Raw genomic sequence first — 10,456 nt, 5'->3', positions numbered from 1 at the left:
TTTCATTAAAGTTGCATTCTTTTGCGATTCACTCCTCCAAAGCATTGAAATGAATACATTGTTAATGTTGATCTATATAAGTTGCAGCAATTTGAACAAGAAGCAAGGTAGAAGAGGTAAAGGTGTTAAGTATTGATAACACGAGAAACCCTCTGAAAAAAGAGACTGCACATGCTGGAGCTGAACATGAGCGTTTCCTTCATCCATTCTGGGGCAACCCTCTCGAAAGTCCCCAGGGATAAAACGCGGTATAGAAGCTCGACTTCTCCATCTGGCTTTGCTATCCATGTCAAGCTGAATGAGTAGCCTGCAATAAACAATATCCATATCTACATTCACTACGATTATACAAAATCAACAGTAGTTCATTCCTGATAAGACAACATACACTCTTCGAGCAACACCATCAATGGAAAAATCCACATTTACAACTCATGACAGATATCAGATTAAATGATTAAAAACTAATAAAAGTGAACTAAGAAACATCAAAGGCCATTAAGCAGATACGGAGAAAAGGAACATATCATAAAGCCAAACGACTCAACCAAGTTTCAGAAAGAAAATAATATTACCACTTGACTGATGACGCGCCAAAATGGACACTTCGTTGCTTTTAGTGACAGGGGAAACTTTGAAGCCAACTACATACTCAACAAGATATTGAAACATGCAGTTGAATGAGCTTGTATCTGCAGCATCACCACCTACCAGTAGCATGTCAGAGTGTTAAGCTCATGGCCTGTAGCAAAATGAAGTGATTTGATTCCTTTTAAGGAAATACCTGAACTGTTGGTCGTTCTTAGACAGCAGGCAGGCTGAATCATAAATTATCAAATGTTAGGCAAAAGTGAAGAATACTACATTTTAACCTGAATGGGTATAATTTAGGTACCTGCTGGATGATGCTTGGGGCACCGCTGCTTTTGTCCCTAGGAACAAGTTGACCTGACGGATCGTCGACTTCAACATCAACATATGGAGTAGCTGCATGCTCACTAATATGAATAGATTTACGTTTTTTTGATGATTTTGCAGGAGATGTTCCTTGCGATTGTTCCCCAGGGGTATTGTGTAAATTTTCATGTCCACTTTCCTTGGGCATAGTATAGCTTGAACATTCTTTGTCTTGGAGCCTTGAAATTTCTTCACTGAGTTCCTTATCTAAAAATGATTAGGAAATATAGTAAGTAGTTAGAAATATTAGAGGACTTTGAACACTCAATGTTTGAAATTACAGACTATTGAACACTCAGTGTTAAAAATTATGTGCAAAGGGAGAGCTATAACTAGAGAATTCCTGTGGAAAGCAGGAAGCATAATTCAGAAATGATAATCCAACCCTCAATCATTAAAGTCGTGCAGGTTAATTCATTAAAGAAGTCGGGTTAGAGTTCAAGAAACATGATACACTCCTCAGTAATTTGTGTGCATATACTAGACCACGTCGGACTAAATCAAAACAAAACGAACCTTGTATACATAGTTTTTGGCTCCAAATGGAGAACTTTCACTTCTTGTGCCAGCAATTAAAAGGAAACTTACTATGGTAAGCGAAATGATAACCACACAGAATGGCCAGTGGACTTCCTGTGAAGACATTCCCCTTCATTTTTCCATGTTGGGCAATTATGAAGTGCAAGTAGATAATACTAGTAAAAATGTGATATCTAAAGTAGGTGAAGGAATTCTTTGCTCACTCTTTTGGTTCTCTTCCGCTAACAACTTTTGGAAGTGAATATTTTGTTCATGGAGCTTTTCATTCTCACTTTTCAAGTACTGGATCATTTCATCTGCAGCTGCATTGACAGATATATCGAGAATTTAAGTCAATTGGTTAAACATGCTTCACTAATGCAAATAGCAGTATACAAAATAATAATCTCATAACAGCAGCAGTTAAAACTGGTACTCATCATTCTTTTACAGCAAAAGTCAATCCAACCAACTTAATTACTTATAAACTACAAATTGCAATGTTCAAGAGTTCTTTGTTGCAAGTGGCAAGAAAACACTGGGAACTAACTAACAAGATACGAGTAAATAACGCTAACTGGCACATAAGCTCGAAACAAGGGGGAGATGCATATATTTTCCCATACCAGCTTCATACTTCAAGAATTTCACTTCTTGTTCATAATTCAGTTCGTCAAACTGGTACTCTTTTTCCTTCTGCATCAGAACATTAATTTCAGTACAGATATACATATTTTTTTAATTAAACGAACAGACATCAGAAAGACCTTCAATTTGGTGTATTTATCGTATAGCTTCGAGTAAAGTGCTTCCATCTGAAATCCACACCAGAAAAAACAAAAACAAAAAAAAAATCAAACCCTATCAACACAATTTTGCAAGTCCAAGTCCAATTCATCACTTGTGCAAAATAGCGAGCTGGAAGATGACAGAATTAACATAAAAATGCATCTTATGTAACAAATTCACAAGAAAATTGAAAATTTAAATCCTCACAACCAAATTTTTCGATAGCAAAAATCAAACTACAATCTGGAAAACGGCGTGAAATTTAGTCACACACCTTTGATGGAATGAAAACCTGCTTTGGCGATCCACACACGCACCAACAAGCTTAGATCTGCAAAGGTAGAGGTTTCTAGCGGGATTCACTTTCCCGTTTCGAAGAATTTGAATGAACACTAGATAATTCAAAATCGAATTTTATTTTGGTTGGAATTTTAATATACAGAAAGGCCCAATTTCCCTTTACTGGGCCGTGAAAGGCCCAACAACTGTATCTTTCTTTTTGAGACCAGTCCAATAAAAATTTGAAACAAATAATGGCAAAAGTAGCCTAAGATCATCAATGAAATTGATGATGGGAGCTCAATAATTTTGCTTATTGCTAAATCATAAAAGATCGACCAACCTCATTGTGGGGTTCAAATTTTGTATTAAATTCGATTTTTGAAATATTGCCTATGATGTGAGCAAGACAACAAGGGTTCAAAAAGAATAAAATGAATTATTTACTGTTCTTTGTCACTTTTATTCACAAAAGAAGAAATGTTGAATACATTGAAAGTAAGGTTAGGTTATCCACTACTCATCTCTTAAAGTTTATGGGTTCTATATCATTTTTACCTTATTTCTTATTTAAGAAATAGTGCTCATTTTCCATCATTTACCTATTTAACTATTCATGGTTTGACTACTTTATGTTTTTTCATTTCTTTTTTTTCCCAACCAATAAGATTGCATGTTGTTAGTTCAAAATTTTTCTTACGAAACGTAAACTAATAACACTAGTGTGGTAGATAGTGAATAAGATCTAATATTGAAACGAGTTAATGCTATCTACTAATGAAATCGTATGAGAAAATTTTCATTTCTTAATTATTGAATATAATGATTAAAAAGTGAATACACGTGTATGCTACACAATCATTACTTTACATAATTACATTGGATACATGCACTTTCATGTTTTTTTTTTGGGAAGAGATGTGGAGCAGCCATGTATTCAATTATGTGTTTAAAATTTAAATTATCACCTATTGTAATATATAATTAAGTGTGAACTACATTTTATAACTATACTTTAGAGATACACATTTATAAATTTTATTTTAAAATATTTTTTATGGTTTCTATGCTTTACATTTTGCTGGTTTAAAATGCTTTTATACTTTTTCAAAAAAAAATTCAGACGCCCCAAAATACCATACACCTAAGAATGTCAATCGGGCTAACCCGTTCGGGTTCGGGCAACCCATTCGGGTTGCTGGGCTATTTGGGTGCGGGCTATTCGGGTTATGGATTTTTCGGGTTATAAAATTTCAACCCTAACCCTAAACCGCCGGGTTTTGGGCTAATCCATCGGGCTATTCGGGCCCAAAAGCTTTCGAAAATAATTTCTTGTATCGAATTTTTCTTCTATAAAATGATTTTAAATTTTAGATACTTTTTTTCTTTTTAGTTAGAATCATATAAAATCTTCATATTTTCATAGTATTCTACAATAATACATGGAGAGAAGCATTTCATCTCGATCAACTACTACATAAATTAAAACTTGTGTTCGTGTCATTATTTTGTTATTGTTCGTAACTAATTCTTTGTGAAAATTAAAAATCATATCTTACATGAATCATTATTAAAATGATAAATATATTAAGATTTTGATGAATTATTTCTTAATTTTGTCTTGATTGACTTTGGTGGTGGTAAGACACTAGAGGCAGATGATGAGACAGTGGAATAATGAGTTGTGGTGGAACTTGAAAGCGGATATTGTGGGATCGAGTGGAAAATTATAGAATGAAAATTGAATAAGACTAATGATTAGGTAGAAAGATTGAGGATTCAAAAATATTATAAAAAAAACCCTTAAAACTTAATAAATTTTAATTAAAAGTTGCAACCCATCGGGCCGACCCGCAACCCGTTCGGGCCAACACGTTTAACCTGCCAACCCATTCGGGCCAACCCGTTTAGCCCGTTTTGTATTCGGGTAATAAAATTACAACCCTAACCCGCTCATTTTACCGGGTTGTTCGGGCCGGCCCACGGGTTTCGGATTGAATTGACATCCCTGCATACACCACTAAACCAATTCGTTAAGCTTTACTGGCTAATTACTAGTATAATGATATATTTAATGTGAATTTTATCTTCTAGCTAATTTAAAATTAAACAATAGCAGTTGGTATTTAGCTTATCAATATTTCTACATGTCCAGATGCTTTCCAATTAGCTCCAAGTTTTGATTTATAGTGTATAAGGTACATCAATATTATACTTGGCAAATCAATTTTATTAGTTTCATTTTTATATTATACATCTACATAAATATATAGAATTATATCAATCCCTCGTGATTAATATAATCATCTATAATATCCTATCATTGGATGTTCGATTTGCAAGATTGTATCCGAAATGAAATATGTAGTGTGTTTGGTTCATGAGATTCAATCTCACAACTCAATCCTAGATGGATAATCATGAGATAATTAGTCATAGCGAACCCCCAACAACTAAAATAATCTCACGACTTAATCCTAGATTATATGTTGGTATTATTTTATCTAGCAAATCCAACACCACCTTAATATATTAATTATGCAAATGATGTTAAAATATAATCAAATATTAAAAGGGCTTTTCTTATTTTTTATAGATATTTTTAAACATGCTCTTAGTAAAAGGATGTCTCAATTATGAAAAATTGAAAGATTAAACAATTTACGAAGTATTACATATCAAATCACGTATCACACCAAAATTACCAAATGATAATTATCTCTTGAAAAGGATAGACCTGTGCCCATTTATTCATAGAAGAGATAAAAGAAAAATACAAATTAAATTATTTATGGTATCATAAATGGAATTATTCCTATAATATGGTATGGTAATGCGACTGAAATAATGGTAGAAGGGAATAATAAGTTAGCCTCATAAAAATACTGACAATAAAAAACTGTAAATAGAGGTATTGCCCTATATAGTGACGTAATAATGTTGGAAATGAAGAATGGAGTAAAGTGGTAAAATAAAGAATTGGGGAAAATTTTACTGAAATTTCTGTTTTCAAACTGCAAATTTGCAGTTCAAAGTTGTAAAGCTACTGCAAGTAGTGACATTGACAACATCACCTCTCTCTCTCTCTCTTCCATTGGAGGCTTCATCTTCATGTGCACCACCGACTGTAAGTTGCTGCTGCGATGCATTTTGATTGTATGGAGATAATAGCTAGTAATTTTTCAGTAGCATTTTGTTGCTTGTGTAAATTTTGCATTCTGCCTTCGATTTCGTGATTTTACTGCCTCTTTCTCCTTGCATGAGCGATTTTCACTAGAGTTTGTTCGCGTGATGATTGTGTGCCCTTTTCAGTTTATGAGTGTGGAAAAATTCCTTAGAATCGTTGAAATTTTGATGATATAGGAATTTGTTCATTTTCTCAGCACTGGTGATTATGTGTGGAGTATATGTATAGGATGATTGCTACGCATTCTGGTGGTGAAATGCGTGACTCTTCAATTGGATCTCTGATTCATATGCTAATCTATCGTACAGATCAGTAGTGACTCGTTTGTTTTCATTCAGATTCAAGGTTTAACAGCCATGGATTTATCTCTTCCAGACTTATTAGACGATGTAACATCCTGTAAGTATCCTCAGTGACACTACAGATCGAAGCTGTTTGTTGGATATAGTGATCTAAAATTAACTATTGAAGATTTGAAGTTGTTATCTGCTTTGTTTTCGCCTTTGATTTGGTGTGAGCTTTGTTTTGGATGCTATGATTGTCATTTATTTGATGAAAATTTTCTCTGTAGTTGCATCCAAGACCGGATACCATACTCTAGATGATTTGATGAGCGACTTTTCGCCTTTTCATGGGTGTGGTAAGTCACTGTTTAAAAGCTCTGGTTACTACTCTTCCCTCTGAACTAGTATATTCGTTTGCTTCTATTTTGTTGCTGAAGATATGCTGGAGGAAGATGCTTTGAATGAGAAATCTTGTATGCAAGTGCTGAAGATATGGATTGACAAAGCAGATGAAGATATTGTAAAACTTGAAGAAGATATATTGATGCTTCAGTGCCAACTGGCTTGGGATGATGAGAAGTGGTCTAAACAATGCACTGTTGCTTTGAGAGAAAAGACTGATCATCTTGATATTTTGATACAACGCTTGAAGAAGGACAATAATGGAAACAACCTCCAATCAGAAACTGAGGAACTTCCACCAAGATTACATGATCTTCTGAAGCCTTTGATGGAAAGTTACATAGCAAAGAGTGAGCAAGTAATAGTCATAAGCATTTAATCACTATGTTGCAAATATTATTTGAATTGATCATGATTGAAATGCGCCATCATTATCTAAGTTTATCACCATTACTAGTCGAATTTTCCACAGTTGTTTTAGCAGCCTCATTTTATGTAAATGATGAACAGGCAGAAACCAGTATGCCACAGATGCCTGTTCCACCGGATGCTGAACATAACAAGAAAACAGAAGAAAATGCATCCACCATCATGCTCAAAACCTATGAGAGAAAGGGCAAGTCTACAGAGCTTGAAGATAGGAAAATATACCTTCCCCAACAAGTAACTTCAAATCATCAACTTTGTTCTCTTTATATACTCCAATACTGGTCGTGTATATCGATATGGGAGTTACATCTGATCTCATTTGAGGCAAAAGTGTTTCTAAACTTCTTTTTTTACTTGTCTCTGTTTTTTTAGGCAATATATTTGCCAAATTCCCAGTAATCCCAGTGTTATCTAGTTTTCTTTCATTCTTCATATTTGTAGTATATTTACACATAATTTACTGTCCAAATCTCAATGCAAATGCTCGAAGTTTGATACTATGCTTAAGCAATGAATAGTCTGTTTGAAGTACCTGTAGTCTCTTTGGCAATTATCGTGGTTGAAATGGGAAAATTCCAAGTTGCATACATTCTGTTGAATGAATCTTTTTGTTTTTCATGCGTGATTGAACATTGTTTAAAAAAAAGGGTTTCACCTCAAAGGTCTGCGTGTACACAGAAGAAAGATGCAGTTATCAGAAACTTTGATGCAAGTGCTGACAAGTGTACAAACGACGAGGTCGCTGTAAAGGTTGTAAATAAGCCAAGCACACTAGAACGAAGGAGAATGCTAAATTCGCTCCACACGCAGTTAGAGGTAATGAAATTGTGTCTTCTTCGAGTGCAGTTTAGATAACAGTCATTTGATGACTCACTATGCCTTTCAGCTACCAGATCCCATGGTGAAGGAATTAAGTGCAAGCATGTCTGTAGAGAAAGCTACTTCAAGGGAAGTTGAAGAGAAGAAAAATAACTACGACAAGGCTAGCTCAGAGGCAAAAGTCATTCGAGGCAAGATTCGACATAAAATCAAGGTGACAGTTTGATATAATATGATTGTTTCATAGTACATCAGTTGTCTATATCTAGCTAATATAATGCCAATTTGATACACCTTAATCATGCCCCAAGAGAGATTCAAGATCTGAAATGGTTATAAACTTGGCCTTGAATGCTCCAATTCCTGCTGATTAAGAAATCTTGGATATTAGGCGGATTACATGAAAGCCAGAACTGAACCTTTGAGTAAGGCAGGGAAAGCAAGGGTGTCATACGAGCGTTCTACAAGAAGCACTTCAGTGAAAACAGTGAAAACAAAAGGAAGAAATACAAAAATTTTACAAATACAAGAAGCAGTGAAGGATCTTGCAACAGAAATGAAGAACCCCTCATTGAATGACAGAACCAAGCAAGTGAACAGTGCAAGAATGGAATCGGAGGAGTGTCAAATTCAAGTGCAACAGAAGGCAAGCAAGGAATGGCAACAAATTGTTCAAAACCCACAGCCAGTAGTACATGAAGTACACGTGATGGTGGCAAAAAAAGATAGAGTTTCAAAAAAAGAAACTGAGCAGCATGTGAGTAAAAACGATGTAGCTGGCCCATCAGAAGGCACTGCAGCATCAAGTTTGTTTCCACAAGAGCCTCTGAGTTCACAAACCACAAGCCAGAAAGGAGGTCTCAAAATCTCTCTGATGAAACATGCTAAGACCAAGTGTGATGCCTCAAATAGCACGGCTGAGGAAGCCACAGATGGGCCGAAGAACGTGCCTCATTATCTGCCATCTTCATGCATCAAGACTACTGAGAAATTATCACTTAGCAATCTCAAGGCCATTGCAAAGAGTCGAAAGATACGCAGCCCCTGCTCATTGAATGACAGAACCAAGCAAGTGAACAGTGATAGAATGGAATCAGAGGAGTGTCAAATTCAAGTGCAACAGAAGGAAAGCAAGGAATGGCAACAAATTCTTCAAAACCCACAGCCAGTAGTACATGAAGTACACGTGATGGTGCCGAAAAAAGATGGAGTTTCAAAAAAAGAAACTGAGCAGCAGCTGAGTAAAAACGATGTAGCTGGCCCATCAGAAGGCACTGCAGCATCAAATTTGTTGTCACAAGAGCCTCTGAGTTCACAAATCTCTCTGATGAAACATGCTAAGACGAAGTGTGATGCCTCAAATAGCATGGCTGAGGAAGCCACAGATGGGGCGAAGAACGTGCCCCATAATCCGCCGGCTTCATGCATCAAGACTATGGAGAAATTATCACTTAGCAATCTCAGGGCCATTGCAAAGAGTCGAAAGATACGCGGCTACTCTAGACTTAAGAAGGAAGAGCTGCGAAAATTTCTTGGCTTCGACTGATTGTTATTGTGGTAACTCGTGCATTTCTCTCCTTTTGTCATTTTTGATCTAATTTGTCTTTACACATTTAGCATTCTTATTCATCTCTTTTGCAGGACTTCATATGTAAATACAATCTAAGCCCTGATCCTGACTCATACAAGACAGAAAAAGGTGTGTGTTTTTTCTTCGACTGTGGATACGACAACAATGCGGAGAAGCAACTGATAGATAGTAATTCAATACATGTTAAGTCCATTACTGCAAAATTTATAGTTGAGCTCAGGATTGACTTCAATACATGCAATATAGCTCAGGAATTGCATTTTCTATATAGGTTTTACTAATTGGCTGCAATGCTTAATCTGAAAGCAAAACATGCATTTTGGTTTCTTTACACTAAGGTTTCATTACAGTACTATGCGATGGAACGAAGTACTCTACGTTTAATAATTGGCAATCCATTAGCTTACCGGATCACTGTTAAGCCCATAAAATTTTTGGAAAACTGAGGTTTCCAGATCATCATCTGTAGATAGCATAGAGAGTCAAATTTCTTAAAATACTAGTAGTAGTATAAATTGATCATTTGACAAAAGAAGGTCGAACATTAGTTTCCATTTTTCCGGTTCACCACTCCAGCAACGAACACCCTTCTCTCTTTCAGCAAGCTGCGAGGCAACCAACTTAAGCTGATTCCACTGCCATTTTTCACTCCTAACACATGCAGCGAGTTTAATTAGTCGATTTATTAGTGATCAGGGGAAAATGTTATCTAGACGAGTGATTAGATTGACCCTTGAAACAACAACTCCTGAATAGATTGATCTTGAAACAACAACGATTAATTACTATTGCTATAAAACATGCTCATATTTTATCTTTGTTACCCTTTCTTAATAATGAGAACAATTTGAAAGAATTGAGTCGACTACTAGGAACTCAAATAGTTGCTCGAGAAAAACAATATTACATCCGTCCTATAAAAATATGAATATTTAAAAGAAATGGCACTGGTTTTAATACAAAATTGATAAAGTAAAAGAGATAGAAAGAAAAGTATGGTAGTGAAAAATGAGTCTCACTTTATTAAAGCAAAAGAAATAGAAGTTTCTATGTCTATTAAATTATTTCTTTACTAGACATAAACATTAACTACTGTTTTATTGATATTGCTTTTTTATTTTTATTTTTGAATTAAAATCAATATTATTGAAACGATGAGATCTAAATATGCGGAGTAGTATCATTTTCATTGCATCGGCG

General features: G+C 35.2%; 2 protein-coding genes across 5 annotated transcripts; one reads left to right on the top strand and one right to left on the bottom strand.

Annotated features, from left to right (window-relative positions):
• TTN9 (titan9) lies at window positions 1-2,675 on the bottom strand. Of its 3 annotated transcripts, XM_048084111.2 has the most exons (9): window positions 2,540-2,675; window positions 2,244-2,291; window positions 2,103-2,172; window positions 1,701-1,799; window positions 1,546-1,590; window positions 896-1,164; window positions 785-818; window positions 576-707; window positions 1-307 (listed from the first exon to the last, which is right to left on the bottom strand). In XM_048084111.2, the coding sequence occupies exons 2-9, from the start codon at window positions 2,289-2,291 to the stop codon at window positions 126-128; spliced, it is 879 nt and encodes a 292-aa protein (XP_047940068.1). In that variant the 5' UTR covers window positions 2,540-2,675; the 3' UTR covers window positions 1-125. The 3 variants fall into 3 exon arrangements, with proteins under 3 accessions (XP_047940068.1, XP_047940069.1, XP_088914500.1); XM_048084112.2 differs by lacking the exon at window positions 1,546-1,590; XM_089058374.1 differs by lacking the exon at window positions 2,244-2,291 and having other exon boundaries at window positions 2,540-2,663.
• Window positions 2,676-5,511: 2,836 nt separating this feature from the next.
• On the top strand, window positions 5,512-9,524 carry LOC125187348 (uncharacterized). Of its 2 annotated transcripts, none has more exons than XM_089058282.1 (9): window positions 5,512-5,671; window positions 6,040-6,130; window positions 6,303-6,371; window positions 6,453-6,775; window positions 6,928-7,080; window positions 7,525-7,662; window positions 7,733-7,879; window positions 8,057-9,222; window positions 9,307-9,524. In XM_089058282.1, exons 2-8 carry the CDS (start codon window positions 6,088-6,090, stop codon window positions 9,209-9,211), a joined length of 2,028 nt encoding a protein of 675 aa, XP_088914408.1. In that variant the 5' UTR covers window positions 5,512-5,671; window positions 6,040-6,087; the 3' UTR covers window positions 9,212-9,222; window positions 9,307-9,524. The 2 variants fall into 2 exon arrangements, with proteins under 2 accessions (XP_088914408.1, XP_047939875.1); XM_048083918.2 differs by having other exon boundaries at window positions 5,513-5,671; window positions 6,070-6,130.
• Window positions 9,525-10,456: the final 932 nt, after the last annotated feature.

The sequence above is a fragment of the Salvia hispanica genome, chromosome 5 (assembly GCF_029641045.1).
Source record: "Salvia hispanica isolate PSC_SH4W2 chromosome 5, Shi_PSC_v1, whole genome shotgun sequence".
Classification (NCBI taxonomy): domain Eukaryota; kingdom Viridiplantae; phylum Streptophyta; class Magnoliopsida; order Lamiales; family Lamiaceae; genus Salvia; species Salvia hispanica.
The sequence above is the reverse complement of the archived record's forward strand: the minus strand, read 5'-3'. Positions and strand labels throughout refer to the sequence as shown.

Coding starts and splice junctions, on each gene's coding strand:
- TTN9 (XM_048084111.2), bottom strand. CDS start 2,291: ATGGAAGCACTTTACTCGAAGCTATACGATAAATACACCAAATTGAAG. Junction 1,591..1,700: donor AGCGGAAGAGAACCAAAAGA/GTGAGCAAAGAA, acceptor ATGTCTTCACAG/GAAGTCCACTGGCCATTCTG. Junction 819..895: donor CCCCAAGCATCATCCAGCAG/GTACCTAAATTA, acceptor TTTATGATTCAG/CCTGCCTGCTGTCTAAGAAC.
- LOC125187348 (XM_089058282.1), top strand. CDS start 6,088: ATGGATTTATCTCTTCCAGACTTATTAGACGATGTAACATCCT. Junction 6,131..6,302: donor ATTAGACGATGTAACATCCT/GTAAGTATCCTC, acceptor TTTTCTCTGTAG/TTGCATCCAAGACCGGATAC. Junction 6,372..6,452: donor TTCGCCTTTTCATGGGTGTG/GTAAGTCACTGT, acceptor TTGTTGCTGAAG/ATATGCTGGAGGAAGATGCT.